Source organism: Pelodiscus sinensis, chromosome 16 (genome assembly GCF_049634645.1).
Source record: "Pelodiscus sinensis isolate JC-2024 chromosome 16, ASM4963464v1, whole genome shotgun sequence".
Lineage (NCBI taxonomy): Eukaryota > Metazoa > Chordata > Testudines > Trionychidae > Pelodiscus > Pelodiscus sinensis.
Window position 1 is genome coordinate 26,137,503 of NC_134726.1, and position 20,085 is coordinate 26,157,587.

Consider the following 20,085-nt stretch of genomic DNA (forward strand, 5'->3'; position numbering starts at 1 on the left):
TACACACGGCACGGGGTTCGAACAAGCCGGCTTTTAAAAATGGCGGAGCTGGCTTTATGCTAATGAAGCCTGGGAAATTCAAATCCCGGGCTTCATTAGCAAGTTCGGTATGCATACATTACCCTCCTAGTTCGAACTAGGGGGGTAGTGTAGACATACCCTCACTGACTAAAGGGTTAAACTCAGATAGCTAAGGGTGTTGGCAGGGGGCCAGAAGAACCAAAGGGATACAGTGCTGAAATGTTAATTATATATACATACCTGCTGCTATTTCTCCTTGGGGAGTTTTAAGTTAAGGGCTGAAGGGAGCAGATGCAGTAATCAGAACTATCATGCCTCCACAGAATTTGGGGCATGGAAGTCGACTGGACCATGAAGGGATTGTGAGTAACTAAGGGAAAATGTATATTTAGTCGCCATCAGGGTATTTTTCCTTATTTCGGTTGTTTGGTTAAGCTTCTCTGTGTAAAATCCATGTGCTCTTCCCCTTCCCCCTTCACTATTTAAGCTATACACAGAGATACAATGCTCTCTGCATTTTAGTTTGTTCTTCTGAGTTGCTCTGTAACATCTAGCAACTAAGTATGCTTTATCAAGTATATCTTTTTGTTTTGTTAATAAAATTGCCTTTTTTAAAACAATGATTTGATTCTTATGTCCTGGAAGGTAGCAGGTGGTCTCTGTGTGTGTCTGCCTAGCCTGAGAGGTCAGCTATCAGAGATATAGTTTGTTTTATGTGCTTATTGTTTCTTTTATCAACCGCTCTTGTGGCAAAATCACTTGATGGTGGCAGCCTATTTTCCAGAGCCAATGCATCTGTGACTCTGGGTAGGCTGGTGTTTGTTTGTTTGTTAAAAGCAGACCCTATAGAGGCAAGGTATTTCAGGTCTTTTGTGGGCTTCCACCTTCTGCACTCGGAGTACCAGAGTGAGGAACAGCCCTGACACCACACTTGAAGAGATCTGGGTCACACGAGGTTGTAAACCCCTTTCAAAATAGCAGAAGCCACTGAGGTAATCAGGAGCTGGCAAGATATTTAAGAAAGTCTTACAATTCTATCACCATCTGATGCAATTCTGCCACTGGACAATGACAGATCCAGTACTTATGTGCTTGTCTCACTGAAGTCAAAGTTTTTTTAAAGTCAGTGGGACTACTCATATTTAACAACAGGCATGTGCTTAAGTACCTCGCTGTATTAGGGCTCTAAAATACCTGATAATCAGAAACTAAAAACAAAAGGCTACATCTAGACAAAGTAAGGGCAGATAATGATCAACTTTCTCGAGTCTGCCAATGAAGTCCAGTCCAACAATTCCCCACTTTGAGAACAGGGAAAGTGTTATCACATGCAGGGGAGCCAACAGGATTGCCAGGCCCCTGGGCAATGTGTGTGTGTGGAGGGGGAAGGTTGGCTCCGGCTCCCAATAGGGGCAGGGCTTCCAGCAGAAAGGGTCAGGCCTGACAACTAGCCCCCAATGCCTCCCTGACAGTGCGGTGGTCCCCAGTCCCGCCAGCCCTCAAAGCCAGCTGAGGAGCGCCATGCAGGACTTTGGAGAACGCCTCATGGAACTTCCTTCGCAATTCTAAAGGGCTTTGGGCTCTGGCCACCACTGCCGCTGCAATAATAGTGGCAGCAGGCAAGCCCCGGACCCTTTAGAATCACTGGACCTGGTGCCAGTTGCCTCTTCCCTACCTTCAGTGGACACAATCACGTGGACAAATGTAAACTAAGATGGGGAGTTAAGTGAATTTATTTCTGACATGGTTCTTAAAAGCACAATTCCAGAGATCTAGGTATTCCTAACAAGTAAAATAAGTTACAAAAACACATCCCTCCTGTGTTTTAAAAAAAATCTAGGGAAAGGGGTTTAAAAATAAAAAATATAAAGATTTCCTGTCTAAATCATGTTTTTCAAGGAAGCCCACTTGCCCTGACTACTCAGTCTATCAAGTTCTTATACTGATGACCATCAGAGGAGTGTCTGAGTGCTTCTCACAGTTTATATCACAATATTCTTCTCGGACTCCCCATCTAGTAGGAAAATCTGCTCAATTTTTGGAGGGTGGTTGGGGAGGGGGTCATGAGCATAAGTGCACAAGCACTATTGTGGGAAACCTAACTTGAAGGAATGAGCTGTACCTTTAATTCTGACTGCAGGGAGGTTAATAAGTATTCTGGGAGTGAGTTCCATTGTTTCTGTTTGGTTCCTGTGAAAGTTCTGAACACTGGGCTCAAAAATCTCCCCATTCCTAGCTGAAAACTTGATTCCTGCAGAGGAATGAGAGGCCATGGCTACAAAGATATGGTCTGACATTTGGGTAGCTGGGGCTCTGGGTGTTTGAGCATTTATTATCAAGCTAAAATTTTAATAGCTGTGCATCAGTTTACTACCAACTTCATTTCAGCAAATCTCAGCTCTATGTTCATAGTAAGCTGGATATGGTTTGGTTCCTTCTCTTTCTGTGGAGGAGGTTATGTATGCAATATTATCTGAGGCTCACCAGATGCAGCAAGCACAAATGCTCCTACTGCAGTCTATTACTGTATTTAGTAGGTAAGCATTGGGGAAAATCCTGTATTGCTATTGGGAAACTGTTCTTAGAAGCTGTTCCATATGCTGGTAAAGTGACCAGAATAATTTCTTAGGCAGGGGTGGGCAAAAGGGCCTCCGCGGGCCGAATCCAGCCCACTAAGTGGGTTGATCTGGCCCACGGAGGTCCTGCCACTCCCTCGCCCCCAGGCCAATCAGGGCCTAGGGAAAGGAGAGAGCACATCACTTAGAGTCAACCCTGGCAGCTGACTCTAAGCACCATGTGCTAGAGGGCAGGGACTAAGAAACTTTATGCTGTCCCCTCCCCCAGGCCAATCAGGGCCTGGGGGTGGGGGAAGTGCGTGAAGTCTCCTCCCGCTCTGCCCCTGCCCTGCAAGGAGTGTGCTGCGCTTCTAAGCACCACACTCTCCTTGCAGAATGGAGGCAAGGAGGGAGGAGATTTTGCACATTCCCCTCGCCCCCAAGCACTGATTGGCCTGGGAGCAAGGGGAGAGCGTGCAAATTCTCCTCCCACCGCCAGGGGCAGGGGCGCATAGAGGGAACTGTCAGCTGATCAGAACACGTGGCGGTTCTCTTTGTGGGGCAAGTGGAGACAAAGACTTCATGTGCTCCCCCATCCACAGACCAATCAGGGCCTGTGGGTGGGGAAGCACAAAAGTGTCCTGATCCTGACCCTTCTGCCCGAGGCCTGGCCCCTTCCAGGGGCTGCCTGGGACCCCTTCAAAAATTTCTGAAATAATTAAGTCCTTCTGGTAAAGATGAATGAACCATCCTAAATATCTATCTGGTTTCCCTTAAAAGAGTCATTTTACTATCTCAGAAATGCTGTCCAGTTAAGCTGTCCATGGAATATGGCAACACTTCGCAAGGAGATGGAAGACAGTCAATTTCTTTAGTCTTAACTCCTCCAGCATTTTTGACTCAGTCTTAAGTGCTATTCTGAATTTGCTCTTCCCTACTGAAGTAATTCTCTAGACTTTTGTTTACAAATTGTAACTTGCCCCATCTCAAGCCATCGGCTTGCAGAGGATTCGCCAGTTTTGCATTTGTGGGTCCTGACTCTGAATGTGATATGCAGAGCCCATATGGGAATTCACTGCTTCAGTGAGTTCCATATGGAGACAGGAATGCACCTGTGTACATTGCAAGGCTGAGGATTTTATATTGCTAGCAACATAGGCTATGTCTAGACTACGAAGTTTTTCCGGGATACCAGAGGAACTCATCCAAGGAATGCGTCTGTTCTTCCGACATTTTTTGCAGAAGAGCAGACATGATCTTTTGGAAGCCCTGTCTTCCTCATTCTTCCAAAAGAAGAGGTTTTTCTGAAATTTGCTCCAGTGTAGACGGGCCAAATTTCAGAAAAGCCTCTTCTAAAAAAACAATCGGAAAAAGGTACACAAATTGCAGAGCACAATTTGCAAAGCTTTTTCCGACAAAAAGCGGAAGTCTAGACATAGCCATATTGGACTTGATCATCCTAAATGCTTATTCATTGAGGGTGTATCTACACTGCACCATAACTCGAAATAAGATGCAATTTGAGCTACGCAAATTGCGTATCTTATTTCAATGCTATTTTGAAATAGCTTATTTCATCATTTGGCATTGTCTACACAGTGCCAAATTTCGAAATAAAACACTATACCGAAATGTCCCTTACTCATCATAGAATGAGGTTTACAGGGATGTCGGAATAGAGAGCCTGAAATAACAGACTTGCTGTGAAAACACGGGATAGCTATTTCGAAAAATTCCGGTATCCAGAAATAACATTGCAGTGTAGACGAGGCCACAGCTCAGTGTGATCTAGGATGGTTGTACAGAAGAGAAAAGAATGCTGCCTTCACAGCATCATTGTACAGTGTTGATCCTGTCAGGTTAGAGCTCAACAAGAAGTGTATGGTTGTGAGGACCACTTTTCAATGGCACTAGTTCACAAGCAATTGATTTGCTGCTCAGCGTTATCCTACGTTTGGGATATACTATCCTATATAGACAGTACAATAATCTAAATTTTAGTTTAGAAAGAGAAGATTGAGGGGGGACATGATAGCAGTTTTCAGGTATCTAAAAGGGTGTCATAAGGATGAGGGAGAAAACTTGTTCATCTTGGCCTCTGAAGATAGAACAAGAAGCAATGGGCTTAAACTGCAGCAAGGGAGGTTTAGGTTGGACATTAGGGAAAAGTTCCTAACTGTCAGGGTAGTCAAACACTGGAATAAATTGCCCAGAGAGGTTGTGGAATCCCCGTCTCTGGAGATATTTAAGAGTAGGTTAGATAAATGTCTGTCAGGGATGGTCTAGATAGTATTTGGTCCTGCCATGAGGGCAGGGGACTGGACTCGATGACCTCTCGAGGTCCCTTCCAGTCCTAGTATTCTATGATTCTATGAAATAAGCAGTATAAACACAGACACTCATATATATAGTGCATGCACAACATATAGTATATTGACTGCATTTGCAGATAACTGATTATATTTCTTGCTCTGTGCATATTTTTACTAATAACCTAAAATTCTACATTTACAATAAAAATACTTTAAAAAATGAAGTCAAGTTGCAAGCGTATAAAACTTAAACCGTCATCCTGAAGAGATTTACACACTTACTTTAAGCACACAAATAGGCTCTTAGGTTTAATGTTAAAGTTAAGTAAGTACCTGTGTACGTCTTTGCAGGATTAAAGATATAGATCCAAAGCCCCATGCATAAGGAGTAATGGTAGTTCGGAACAGGAAGCCTAATCCAAACTACCTAGTTCGTGCCGTGGGCACGGAGTCCGAACTAGCGGACATTTAAAAATGGCGGCGCCCGGCAACATGCAAATGAAGCCTAGGAAATTCAAATCCCGGGCTTCATTTGCAACTCCGGTTGCCTACATTAACCACACTAGTTCGAACTAGGGTGGTAGTGTAGACATACCCTTACTCTGGTAAGGGCACAAGTCCTAACTCCAGGGGCAAAGTCTGGCACTGAGAGAACTCTTGAGGAAGAGCCTAGATGAAGGTAAGCACTAGACTTTGGCAACAGACAGATAGACTAAGAAAGACCCAGACATGCAGCTGAGATGTTTAGGTGAACGTTTTGTTTGCTCTTCACTGGCTTTTCTGTTAAGAAATTAAATCCTTCACCAGGAGGTGCTTCTTAGTATCCACAGTCTGTTTGGATGTCATGGTCTCTTGGAAGAGGGAAAAATCAAGCAAGGTCCAATCTGCAACACTATGCCTGTCTGTAAGGGAACACACCAATTCAGCCTAGCATGATGACATGTCTCTATTCTGTGCAACATGCCTTTTCAGAGCCATCACAGTATAGACAGTCCCTGTATTGTACCACTCCTTTGGAGCTGTATGCTCCAAATGGGCAGGAGTCAGTGCATATGGGCCCCTGTGCATTTCCCAATATCTACGCAGAACTTGGAGCTTTCCATGATGAGGGTAAGGGCAAACTGCACTTCCTGACATTGACCTGAATAGGAAAAATCCACATGGTGCTCTGCTATGAAGGTCCTTCTGATGGACTGGAGAACAGGACCCTCTGCGTTACAATGTTTGTAACTCTCTGGATCAATTTTACCAATCAATGCAATTATCTTTGCAATCTTCTGAGAAATTATAACCCTTATCACACAAAAAGGAATTGTGCCTAGAATCAAGTACTACAATGGACATATACAAACAGAAGTTTTTCCCTTAAGAGCTTTTTTAAAAGGGTAACTACTAAAGCAGGATGCTAAGAAAAAATTGCACCCAAATATATGAAACTTTAAGAACATTCTGTGCACTCATACACTTGGAAACTGAAAACAGATGCTACATGAAAGTCACTGACCTTTTCTAATTTTTCAAAATGTTCTCTAAGGAACTTCATTGGCCGGTCTGGTTTTGCTATGCAAAGGTTTACAATGCACTCTTTCAAAATCTGTTGGATGTTATGTTTCTGAACATAGAGTTCACATCCCTTCAGGCTCTCATCTTCTTCCACATTGCAGGAGGAAGAAGCAGCCATCTTCAGGCTTGTAAACAGAAAACAAACCTAGGTAAGAAAATGGTGCAATTAATATATCAAAGAGAATTCCTGAAGTCAAACTAAGGTATTTTAATATTGTACATCTTCTCTTCGCAAGCTAACGAATCAACACATTTCAGTGTTGTGGCACTTTACATGCAAATATTGAATCATGTCATCTCTACATAATCAACATACCCAAGAATTACAAAAAGAAAATTCACATTATTAGACATTCTTCAACATTTGAAAGCAATAGTGCAATAAATCTTGCACAATGTGAGTTTTAAAGATATCTGCTAAATGACAATTTAAAGTAATGTCCCTATCAGCATACAAATGGAATCTAGCTCTCTCTCTTCAGGGTCCTAGATTTTTGTAGAAGATGGAGGGGCATCTGTCTCTACAAAAGTACTTTTAACCCTCCCTTAAAAAAAACCATACATATGTGGGGCATCTGTCTTGCACAAAAGGGGAGTTTGGCGATGAAAGAAAACCATGTTTGATTCCTCCAATTAATGTTTGTTCACCCTAGTTCAAACTAAAGGGACATAGGTTTGTGGTATATTACATTAATATTAATTTACTTATGTCAGAAGATAATTTAAGTTTTGTCACCTCTCAATTTCCATCAGAGCATCATTTGAGGTTTGCTTTCAACTGGCAGGCATGTTTCAGGAAGGGACCATTTCAAACAAGAGGGATCTTTTTTTTTTAAAGAAAACAATAGAGATGCTTAAATGTTCCTTTGGAACAAAAACGACACAGCAAAATCCTTCATCACAAGAACCAGATGCTCCTATAAACCTGGCTCAAAATGAATGTCAAAGGAGGCAATTCTCCCTGCAACTAACTGAAACTTGGGCTTAGGTTGAGGGTTATCTCTTACAGCCTATTTGGAGGGAAACCCCTTCCTCCCGAGAATTCATTTGAAAGCAGTTTGTCAAGCCTCTCCCTCCAGCGAGAGAGAAAATGTAGCTGTGTGTGTTTGACAATGAAACGAGAGAACCTCAATCTGGACGGGGATTTGTTTTCGGATGGGGGAGGTAGGAAAGGGGGCATCTTCTCTCCTTTCAATTGTCCCAATGCCTCAGACGACACCCCCCTCCCCATCAGAGCATCTCCCTGCCTTTGTGAATGGCACCACGCGGGGGTAAATAATCGCCCGCTCCCCTCCACCACGAGCAGCAGGCTGGGTGCTGAAATAAACCTATTGTTGCTGGAGTGCAGCGCCCGAGCCAGGGTGGGGGAGGGGATGGAGAGGGAAAGGGGCTGTCAACCCCAGGGAGGAAGGAGGGCGCGAGGGTTCCCAGCCGGGCAAGGGGACAAGAGCAGCCGTGGGGAAGGGATGGGGAGTGCGAGGGCCGTGTAAATACCTGACTTGCTGGAGCAGTGACAGCAGCAGCTCTTCTCTCTCTTCCCTTCTGCACGAGGGGGGTGGGGGCTCCTGTTATTCTGCAGTGCAGCCGCTGCCTCCTTCCCCAGCCGCTGCTTCTGCTACCTTTCCTCTGCCTTGGCAGCAGCGCAAGGTCTCCAGCCGAGGGTTCCCCTTCACCGCCCTGCCCCCCACCCCCAGATAGCTCACATACAAAGCGGTCGGGCTCTGCAGCAGCTCCCCTGCAGGAAGTCCCGGCTGCTGTCAGTCACGCATAAGCACAGCCTCCCTCCCCATCTCCTGCAGGCAAAGGCAGGCTCTGATCCTGGGAGCAGGCTGGGGGGGGGAGGCCCCAAAGGAGGGGCACGCAGCCTGCCCCCGGGACCGCAGCGTGAGAGAGACAGACAGCTATGCCCAAGGAGGAGGGTAATTCCCCCCTTCAACCTGCCATCTCTAAAAAGGTGCCCTGGGCATCTGGGGCTTGATTTTTGGGCTGGTGTTTAACAGGTGGAGGAAAGGGGCTGAGAAAATCCAGCTGTGATAGGGGTGCCCCCTCTTTGGCAGGCATAGCCATTTGTCCGGTTCTGTGGCTCATACTCTAGGAGTCTTGCTGCATCCACACATGCTTATTGTCTTCTGGCATGAGGCCTGCATCCTTTTGGCTGCCTGTGCCTTGTCACCTCCTGGTTAGATTACTGTAGTGGGTTTGCCTTGGAGCTATGCCTTGAAACTTCTTGGCTACGTCTACACTGGCATGATTTTCTGGAAATGCTTTTAACTGAAAAGTTTTCCATTAAAAGCATTTTCGGAAAAGCGCGTCTAGATTGACACGGACGCTTTACATCAAAAGCACTTTTTGCAGAAAAGCGTCTGTGCCAATCTAGACGCAGTTTTGCGCAAAAAAGCCCTGATTGCCATTTTAGCCATCGGGGCTTTTTTGCGCAAAACAGTACTGTGCTGTCTACACTGGCCCTCTTGTTCAAATGATTTGCGCAAGAGGGCTTTTGCCCGAACGGGAGCAGCACAGTATTTCTGCAAGAACACTGACGATCTTACATGAGATCGTCAGTGTTCTTGCGGAAATTCAAGCGGCCAGTGTAGACAGCTGGCAAGTTTTTCTGCAAAAGCAGCTGCTTAACTTGCCAGTCTAAACACAGCCCTTGTGTTTTAAAGCAGTGGCTTATCAACAACATCTCACTGGACATGCCCCTTACACCTGTGCTCCACGTTCACCATTGACTGCCAGTTAATGTCCAGATCAAGCTGAAATGGCTGGATTTGACCGGTAAACTCTTAAAGGTTTAGGGATGGTCACTTTCAGAAACTGCCTCTCTGCCCTATGATATTGCAGCAATTCTGGTCCTGTGAAATGCTCAGGCTGATTCCCAATGTGCTACCATTTTGTCCTTCTTATACAAACCTCATAAGCATCTGAGTGTTTTCCAGCGGTGTTCCCTGTAAGCTGCGAGCTTATGTGTTGGCTCAGGAGAGATTCAAATGCTGCCTAGCTGATTAGCAGAGCACCCAAAGCTAGGTTTGTATTTCTCCTGGCAGTGCACATAGAAAAATGAATTATACATGTGGATGAAAAAATCTGCACATGGATGGAAAAGATTAGAGGGAACATTGTCTTCCAGTAGTGCAATAACAAACTGACTAATCTGTGTCATGAGACACATTTTCTTTACAGGAGTGGAACCATGTGCACAGTATAAGTTCTAGGGGTACCCTGCCTCCAGCATAAAAGAAACTTATGTGTACTTAACTGGGTGTCAGCTTCCAAATACTACCAACCTATGAGCCACCAAGCACTCCCCTCTTAGCTAAGCCAGCCCTTCTTTGCTTTCCAGGTAAACAATAGGTGCACCCCATCTCCAAACCCTTTGGAAGCACGTGTTCCCCTGTAGTGTCTGGCTATTTATTCACCAAATGCTCCCAGAAACAGCACGTCTGCTGTTCCCAAAGGGAAAGTTTACACACCAACTTGGATGATTCAACTTCGGATCAGCACCTAGCTTAATATCCCCAACACTTGGTTATATAGTGGAAACAACAATATATTTATTATCAGAGTCAAAGGACAGTAAGGATAATGAAAACCAAAAGTTATGTACAGAACAAAATCATAACATGATTTCTAGAGACTAAACTTAATAAGCTAATCTTCTGTCTAAAGGAATTTATCTCATTGCAAATGTCTTTTGCAGCATTTTAACCAAGGCTTGTTGCAATCCCATTTTCATGAATGTAATCACACAACCAAATTGCCTCCTAGGTGGAGAATGAAGGAGTGTTTTCCTTGCCTTCTCCTTATATCCCTAAAAGTTCACTGACCGTCCCCAGATTCAAAATAGACTCTGGTTTCCATAGTGCTGCCTCCCTGTTGATTTCACATCCTCCCATTGACTTCATATGTAAATGACTCTTCTTGGTCATAACTTACAGTATTTAATTTACATGCCAACAGCAGGTGAATAAACCTCTTTTGCAGGGCAGAAAGCCAGTTTGCCAAACCTCCTTGATATAGACTTCAAAGCAGATTTTCAATAGACATACATAAGTCTTTGCATAGTATCCATACATACATTTCACAAGGATATCAATGATCAGTGTGACCCTGTAAGACTTCATGTGCCATATTTTGTTGAACTAGAATATACCATACCAGAAATCTTGTCAGCTGGCAGAGAGGAGTTCATCAGTCACAAAAGAATTGTGTTCGGTCTTCTAAATGTATATGCTGCTATGTAATTGTTAGAGAAGGCAGATCAGAAATGTGTCTTGCACTTGGAATAGAAGGTGGGAATGTTTGTGATGGTCTGAAAATCCCTGGGGAATTCATTCCATCCTCTATCTTTGTCTACACTGCAGGGTTTTTGTGCAAGAAGCTTTTTGCGGACAAGATCTTCTGCAAAAACTTCTTGCATAAAAGCGTGTCCACAACTCAAAAGTGCATCACAAAAGCGATGTGCTCTTACTCAAGAGAGCATCCACACTGCATGGATACTCTTGCGCAAGAAAGCTCTAAAGGCCATTAACAGAATGGCCATCAGAGCACCTGTGCTTTTTCTGATAGTCTCTTTTTGAGCAAGAAACCCCGGCAGAGCACACATACATGCCTTTTGCGCAAGAGCTGTAGTGCAAAAAGGAGTTATTCCTCGTGGGGAGAGGAATAACTCTACTGACAAAAGCCCTCTGTCCTGTTGATTTACTGTAATTTTTTTTTGCGCAAAATAGCACTTGAAGTGTAGACGCTCCACCGGTTTTTGCGCAAAAATCAGCATTTTTGCGCAAAAACCTTGTAGTGTTGACATAGCCTCTCAGTCCAGCCCCTAAGAAAGCTCTGTCGCCTACACAGACTGACCATATGGTTCCCCAAAGACCAGATTTGGTAACTTTCAGCACATGCAATGTAATTTCCTAGGCTTTTGGGGGGCAAGTGGGAGAGGGCAAACATGTGAGTGAACATATTTTCTTACACACCTCCATTTTCCTGGTATAGATATACCCTAAATAATAACAGGGTAAAAGGTAATAAAATGATATCTTAAAAATATAAACTAGGACAGCTAGTGTATAATAAACCCATTAATGGTTTAGAAAAAATGGGACAACAATTAAGTGGAAAAACCGGAAAATAACACAAACATTATTTAGGCTAGTCAATAGTAGACAAGACTCTAAAGAACTCCAGAAAGTCCAAAGAAAACTAGGAAAATAAGCAGTGTAATTGCAGATGAAATTCAGTGTCAGTAAATTCAAGATAATTTGAAAAGAATAACTTTAATTACTCATAACAATTGCTAGGTTCTAAATGAATTGAAACCCATCAGGAAAATTATCTAGTTGACCACAGTCCCATATCTACACAATGTACAGTAGGGCTATGTCTATACTGCCCCCATTTTGCGCAAAAAATATGCAAATGAGGCAAAGCGTTGAATATCACGTCTCATGTGCATAATTAATTAGGCTCCATTTTTGTGCAAAAACCCCATCTTGAGCAAGGGCTTCTCTTTTCCTGAAAAAAATGCGGAAGAACGGCTCTTGCACAAAAGCCTCCTGCACAAATGAGGCACGGCAATATTCCAAGCTTCACCTCTTCTGCATATTTTTTGCGCAAAACAGGGGCAGCGTAGACAGCCATGTGGTCAGACAAGCACGATGCATCATAAAGAATGAGAGAGACACTAATATTAAAAATATTGATGTCATGTTCTTACTGTGACTACACCATCTTCAAAAAGGTAGAAAGTGATGAAGAGATAGTAAAAAAAAAGTGAAAAGGAATTATTGCTACATAAGAAGAAACTGAAAATGAGGACTGTTTAATTTAGAAAATGAAAAGAGGGAATATGACTGAGGTATAAAATAATGAATGATAAAGGGAAAATAATCAAGTGTTTCTATTTACATCCTCTATTCTGTTTACAAGAATGAGGAGACATTCAGCAAAACAAATTCAAAACATTTAAAAAGATAAAAAGATGTACTTTTATCTAACATGTAATTAACTTGTGGGACTTGATGCCACAAGGTATCAGATGATTTGATTGGAATAACGGAGACTTGGTGGGATGACTCGCATGACTGGAGCACTGTCATGGAAGGGTATAAACTGTTCAGGAACAACAGTCGGGGGATAAAAGGAGAAGGAGTTGCATTGTATGTAAGAGAGCACTATGATTGCTCAGAGCTCCAGTATTTAGAGGGAGAAAAGACAGCAGAGAGTCTAGACGTTGAAGCAAGAGGGATGATGCTCTGGTTGGAGTCTGCTATAGACCGCCAGATCAGGTGGATGAGGTAGACAAGGCTTTCTTCGGACAACTGAGAGACGCTTCCAGATCGCAGGCCCTGGTTCTCATGGGCGACTTTAATCACCCTGACATCTGTTGGGAGACCAATACAGCTGTACACAGACAATCCAGGAAGTTTTTGGAGAATGTTAGGGATAACTTCTTGGTACAAGTGCTGAAGGAACTGACCAGGGGCCATGCTCAGCTTGACCTGCTGCTCACAAACAGGGAGGAACTAGTAGGGGAAGTAGAGGTGCGTGACAACCTGGGAAGCAGTGATATGAGATGGTAGATTTCAGGATCCTGACCAAAGGAAGAAAGCAAAATACACACCCTGGACTTCAGAAGAGCAGACTTTGACTCCTTCAGAGAACTGATGGACAGGATTCCCTGGGATGCTTACATGAACGGGAAAGGAGTCCAGGAGAGCTGGCAGTATTTTAAAGAATTAAAGGCACGGGAAGAAACCATCCCAATGCGCAACAAGAAAAGCAAATATGTTAGGCGACCAGATTGGCTTACTGGGGACATCCTTGGTGAGCTTAAACACAAAAAGGAAGCTTACAAGAAGGGGAAACTTGGATGGATGACTAGGGAGGACTATAAATATATTGCTCAAGAATGCAGGACAGTTATCAGGAAGGCAAAAGCATAACTGGAATTGCAGCTAGCAAGGTATGTGAAGGATAACAAGACAGGTTTCTACAGGCATGTTAGCAATACGAGGGTGATCAGAGAGGGTGTGGGGCCCTTACTGGATGAGAGAGGTAACCTAGTGACAGATGATATGGGAAAAGCTGAAGTATTCAATGCTTTCTTTGTCTCTGTCTTTACGGACAAGGTCAGCTCCTAGACAAATGCACTAGGCAATGCAGTATGGGAAAGAGGTGGACAGCCCTTGGTGGGGAAAGAACAAGTTTGGAACTATTTAAAAAAGCTAAACATACACAAATCCATGGGTCCAGATTTAATGCATCTGAGGGTACTGAGGGAGCTGGCAAGTGTCATCATGGAGTCTTTGGCCATTATCTTTGAAAACTCTTGGAGATCAGGAGAGATCCCGGAAGATTGGAAAAAGGCAAATGTAGTACCCATCTTTAAAAAAGGGAAGAAGGACAATCCAGGGAACTACAGACCTGTCAGCCTTATCTCAGTCCCTGGAAAAAAACATGGAGGAGATCCTCAAGGAAACCATTTTGAAGCATTTGGAAGAGAGGAAAGTGATCAGGAATAGTCAATATGGATTCATGAAGGGCAAATCGTGCCTGACCAATCTGATTAGCTTCTATGATGAGGTAACTGGCTCTGTAGATATGGGAAAGTCAGTGGATGTGATATACCTTGACTTTAGCAAAGCTTTTGATACGGTCACACACAATATTCTTGCCAGCAAGTTAAAGGAATATGGATTAGATAAATGGACTGTAAAATGGATAGAAAGCTGGCTAGACTGTCAGGCCCAATGGGTAGTGATCAACAGCTCGATGTCAGGTTGTCAGTCGGTTTTTAGCGGAGTGCCCCAAGGATTTATTCTTGGACTGGTTTTGTTCAACATCTTTATTAATGACCTGGATGAGGGGATGGATTGCACCCTCACAAGTTGGCAGATGACACTAAGCTAGGGGGAGAGGTAAATACACTGGAGTGCAGGGATAGGATCCAGAGTGACCTAAACAGATTAGAAGATTGGGCCAGAAGAAATCTGATGAGGTTCAACAAGGACAAGTGTAGAGTCCTGCACTTGGGATGGAAGTGAGGCCACATCTAGAATATTGTGTCCAGTTCTGGGCCCCCCATTATAGAAAGGATGTGGACACATTGGAGAGGATCCAGGGGAGGGCGACGAAAGTGATAGGAGAGACTGAAGGTTTTGGGTGTGTTTAGTCTGCGGAAGAGAAGAGTGAGGGGGGATTGAGATTCCACCACCTCCCTAGATAACTCATTCCAGGACTTCACCACACTCCTAGATAAATAGTTTTTCCTAATATCCAACTCACACCACCCCCACTGTAACTTGAGCCCATTGCTCCTTGTTCTGCCATCCATCACTACTGAGAACAGCCTTTCTCCATCCTCTTTGGAACCTCCCTGCAGGAAGTTGAAGGCTGCTATCAAATCCCCTCTTCTGCAGACTAAACAAACCCAAATCCTTCAGGCTTTCCTTATAGGTCATGCGCTCCAGCCCCCTAATCATTTTGGTCGCCCTCCACTGGACCTTTTTCAATGCATCCACATCCTTTCTATCCTGCGGGGCCCAGAACTGGACACAATACTCCAGATGTGGCCTCACCAGAGCCCAATAAAGGGGAATAATCACTTCTCTGGATCTGCTGGCAGTGCTCCTCCTAATGCACCCCAATATGCCATTAGCCTTCTTGGCTACAAGGGCACATTGTTGACTCATATGCAGCTTCTCATCCACTGTAATCCTCAGGTCCTTTTCTGCAGAACTGCTACTTAGCCAGTTGATCCCCAGCCTGTAAGAATGGTTGGGATTCCTCTGTCCCAAGTGCAGTACTCTACACTTGTCTTTGTTGAACCTCATCAGATTTCTTTTGGCCCAAACTTCTAATCTGTCTAGGTCACTCTGGACCCTATCCCTGCCCTCCAGCGTATCTACCTCTCCCCCTATCTTAGTGTCATCCGCACTGCTGCTTTTGAATGCAGTATGCAACTGAAGGAAGCCCAGATCTCTGAGAGATTATGGATTTAGATACCTATTATTACACACCCAATTTCTAAAGAATGTAGCCTTCACCTTTAATTAACACTTTACATCTTCAAAGCACTGTGCAATCATTGCTATACAAGGATACAAAAAAGGCCCTGAATCTGCACTTGGATCATCCCCATAGGGCTAATCACAGGATTGGGACTAACAATTTGTAGGCAATTTTAAACACTCTGACATTCATTAACATCACCTTGCAAAATTTCGTGAGGCTCCAAAAGTTCCATGGGGGTTCTTTTTAACATTTAAAGCAGCAATGCCTTTCAGGAGATGGGACTGGCCAAGAACCAGCAAGCAGACAGAGGGGGATGCAGACGGGGAGAACGAATATCAATACCCCCAATTTAATGATTCGCTACACTTTGACAAGCTCTTCCGTCAAAGATAGGGTGATTATATGACAAAGCAAAGAGCAGCACTCTGGGTTTTTAAATTCCCATTCAAGCTTATTTTTTTGGGACTGCCCCCTTCAACATGTACTTACGCTATGCAATCACAGTGTTGCACTCTGATCACTGGTGAATATGAACTCAAAGCAAACTCTTCACCCAGGAGACAGAATAATAGGCGCCAGCGAGTGCTGCGCCGAGTCAGGATCAGCAAGGGCATTGTAAATGGTGTTGGTACCGGTAAATGCATGGGAAACCTGAGGGAGGGGAGATGCACAATGACTGGCCCAAGACCCCATGGAAATTAAACTAGGGATGTTAGTTGGGATTGGACCTACCTTGGGCAGGGTGCTGGACTTGATGACCTCCTGAGGTCTCTTTCAGATCTATGATTCTATTATCCTAAATATCGGTTCATTGAATCGTCGAGTAACCTCATGAATTCTTATCGGTTAGTCAACTATTCTATAGTCCCCAGCGGCATGGCCAGTAGCCAGTGTATCAGAGGCAACAGTGCAAGTTGCCAGGCAGAAGCTGGTCCAGCAGGGGAGCCAGTTTAAAAACCAGCACCCCTCCTAGACCAGCTGCCTGTCACCCTGTGCTGCTCCCTCTCATAAAGAGGCAGCAGCTTGGGGTGGGAACAGCCTCTGTCTAAGGGGGAGTCTGAGCTCCTGGACCCAGCAGTAGCTGAGCTGCCTGCTCACCTGGCTCCTAATACACTTAAATGCAGAGCCACACCAGGGGTAGGTTCTAGACCAGCATGAACCAGAGCTGAGCTGGACTGCTGGCCAGCCTGCTAAAAAATTTACTGGCAAAGGTGGGGGGGGGGAGGGAAATGCCTGTAATCTATAGCATTAACCTATAGGCTTTGGCTTATGGGTTAATCACTACACTAGTGCAAACCCAGCAGTGTGAAACAGCCAGCTGTGCACTCTCACCACTGAACCCCGCCCCTCCATAGAACTCTGGCACTCTGGAAGCGTCAACGTGGGACGGATTGGCTGAGCGAGCCCCGCCCCCGCCCCGCCCCGCCCCTAGTGTCGCTGTCCGGCAGCGGAGCCTGCCAATAAAGTTTCTCGCCCGTCAACAGTGCCGTAAAGCGTCTGAGTAGGTGTCGTGAAAGCGGCCGCGAGGCGTGCAGAGTCCTTAGTAACGGGGCGCCGCGGGCGGCCTCCCTAGCGACGATCCCGCATGGCGGAGGACGGGGCTCTGGGTGACCAACGGCGGGCCGCCGAGGTGGCGCAGGGGCTGGCCCGGCACCTGAGCGGCCTGCAGGAGCCCGGCCGGGATGCGCGGCTGCGGGCGCTGCGGGCCATCCGGGCCGAGGTGCAGGAGCGGCCGCTCTCGGCCCTGGTGCTGCAGGAGGTCTTCGCCAAGCAGCTGCTGCGGCCGCTGGTGAGGTGCCTGGTGGGGGATCCGGCCGAGCGCTGCCGGGAGCTGGCCGTCCAGCTCACCTGCCACGGCCTGAGCCGCGGCGCCCGGCCCGCCGAGGCCCTGCCCTGCCTGCTGCCGGCCCTGGCCCAGCGCCTCTGCCCGCCGCAGGGACAGGTGCACGAGCCCTGCGAGGAGCTGCGCCTGGCCCTCATCCAGCTCTTGGGCCTCCTGCTGGAGCTCTGCGGCACCGCTCTGGCTCCTTACCTGCCCGAGGTCATCCGCATCCTGCAGGCCACTCTCCTCGACCCCTACCCCGAGGTCAAGCGTGAAAGCTGCAGGTGTGCGGCCGCCAGCGCCAGGGCTATGCCAGGTGGGACTCGGGGAAGGGCTCCGGGAGTGGCTTGCCAGCTGCAGGTGCACAGGGTCCTGCGCTCGGGCCTGGCGAGAAGTGGGGAGGGGGGCGATGGTGAGGGAAGGCAGGGAGCATTGAAAGTGGCCCTGAGGATGAAGCAGGTGAATTGGAGATGGAACTCAGAGTGCAGGGCACCTGGCTGGAGGAGTTGCAGGTATGTGGACAGCACCTGGCCATCCTAACGGGATGGGGGAGTAGAGAGCAGGGTAGAAGGGATAGGATTACAGGAAACCTGCTGGAAAAGGAGCAGGGAGCTGGGATGGTCATGGGACTGGCAGCGAAATGTGCTGCTATTCCAGTCTAACCATTATACCAAATGGGACCATATGTATACATAAACACAGTGATATAAATCAGATCCATGTCCCCAAGACAGTACATAAATGCTGGGTGAAGTTTGCCCAAGGTCTAGTGCAGTGTTTCTTAAACTTTTTGAGGCCATGGCACACCAAACAATAATATTTTTTTATGCGGAATACCTTGACAATTTTTTTTTGAAGAAAATTGAAAAACAAAAAAAGACAAAAACAAAGAAGTAACAAAATCAAAGAGGTTGCGACACATCTGTGAGTTGTTCATGGAGCACTAGTGTTCCGCGGAACATAATTTAAGAAACACTGGTCTAGTGTAGTATGCATACATGTAAGGGCAGAGCTGAGCTTTCTCTTTTTCTCCTGTTACAGAACACTTTCATATGCAGTCAGAATTTTTGATAAAACCCTTAATGCAAACAATTTCACACCAGCACTTCAGAGTCCGTGTTGCTGTGATTCAGGCCACAGGAACAGTGATAGAGTTTGGCAATGGAAAATCTGTAGACGATGTTCTCTCTCATCTGGCCCAACGACTTTTTGATGAGATTCCTCAGGTAATTCTACTTTCTTTTGTCCAGATTGTGCCCCATCTTCATTAACATACTTTAGGGATAAAAATAATGTAATAACTTTTTACGACATGCGTTAAATTGTGTTCCTATCTTCAGCTGAATTAAAGTGTTTCTATGTTAATGTACAAAATTGACCAAGTAAAAATTGGCCATCAAGGAGAGAGAATAAAAAATGAAGGAGGACGGCATGTACTTGTAATACTAAACTTTTTGCGGAAGGGCATGTAGACTAGTATCAGAAGTTCTGGATTGTGTTCCAGTCTATACTACCCCTTGTTACCTAATTTTGAAGACGTCTCTTAGGGCCAGGTTTTTGTTGAGGTTCAGTGCCTAAATACTTCTAGAATTCTGGTCCATTAGTTCTTTGACCCTTAGTAATATGTGTATAATTGAAAACTCTTTGCTGTGTTTTATGAAGGACTCCTCCTTGAATCTACATGGTGTCTACATTTTAGTCTCCGACAGACTCTCCAGGGGCTGACAAAAATCTTTGTAAAATTAAAGGGATTTGCAATAATTCCTGAACATAATAGTATCAGTAGATAGGAAATAGGAACTTTGAAGACCAAGTAAACTAGAAAATCTAAAGTGTTGGTTGACAGAATTGAGTAATAGCGTTTATGTTCTCCTTGCAATCTTAGGGTTTGATATAGCAAAGGACTGAGCATTCTGGCCTGATCCAGCAAAACACTTATGTACACATTTAAGCATATGATTGGTTCCATTGACTTTTAATGTGATTATTCATGTACATAAAGTTAAGTACTTACTGAATTGGGCCAGCTAGCAGGACTGAGTGCCTATGAAGAATATTATCTCAGGGTGGGGGAACACAAACATTTTAGGTTAAATGGAGTCTCATAAAATCTATAATATATCATATCTATATCACAAGTGGTAATCTTTGAGAGAGAGCCTTGCTTAAAATGCACTGTATAAATGAATATTGTTATTTAAAAAAAAAAATTAGCAGAGGATGCCATGATTTTTTCCTTATTCCATAAGGTACTTCCTCCAAGAACTACTGTGATTTAGAATGAGTCCGAATTTGTCCACCATTTAAATGGAAATACTGTATGTTGGAGCTCTCCTTCTGGGAATGATGGGCTAAGATAATGATCCTCTGGAAATATAGGCAGTCTACTGCTGTAGTTTGCCTGATTTTCCCCCCCCCCCCCCCACCCTCAAAGCTTACTTGTCTTTTATGACAGTTCATTATTTGTATTGTTGTTGTTTTTGTAAATACGTTTGATAAATGGCTCTTCTAGACACTTCACTAAAGTTTACTCTAAAGCAGTGGTCTCCAATCTTTTTAACCACAAGATCACTTTTTCAGTTTAAGTGCAATGTAAGATCTACCTCAAACCCAACTAACCTTGCCCCACTTCCTTCCTGCCCCTTCTCTGAGGCCCTGCCCCTGCTCCATACCTTCTTGGAGGCCTGACTCTGCTCACTCCATCCCTCTTCATCCCTGAGCCTCATTCACTTTGACCAGGCTGGGGTAGGGGGTTGGGGTGCAGGCTCTGATCTTAGGCCAAAGGGTTCAGAGTGTG

At 45.0% G+C, this 20,085-nt stretch overlaps 2 protein-coding genes across 4 annotated transcripts in view; one reads left to right on the forward strand and one right to left on the reverse strand.

Moving 5' to 3' along the window:
- PRKAR1B (protein kinase cAMP-dependent type I regulatory subunit beta) overlaps window positions 1-8,082 on the reverse strand; it is a 159,511-nt gene extending 151,429 nt beyond the window's left edge. For 2 of the 3 annotated variants that reach the window (XM_075899534.1, XM_014580848.3), the window contains exons 1-2: window positions 7,946-8,076; window positions 6,393-6,596 (exon numbers count right to left, since the gene is read on the reverse strand). In XM_075899534.1, coding sequence (XP_075755649.1) covers window positions 6,393-6,569 — 177 coding nt within the window. In that variant the 5' untranslated portion in view covers window positions 6,570-6,596; window positions 7,946-8,076. Of the gene's footprint in view, window positions 1-6,392; window positions 6,597-7,945 lie in introns of all 3 variants that reach the window. The other variant, XM_075899535.1, reaches the window with a different exon arrangement.
- Window positions 8,083-16,977: 8,895 nt separating this feature from the next.
- DNAAF5 (dynein axonemal assembly factor 5) overlaps window positions 16,978-20,085 on the forward strand; it is a 64,886-nt gene continuing 61,778 nt past the window's right edge. The window contains exons 1-2 of the mRNA XM_075899536.1: window positions 16,978-17,604; window positions 18,330-18,514. Coding sequence (XP_075755651.1) covers window positions 17,052-17,604; window positions 18,330-18,514 — 738 coding nt within the window. The 5' untranslated portion in view covers window positions 16,978-17,051. The remainder of the gene's footprint in view (window positions 17,605-18,329; window positions 18,515-20,085) is intronic.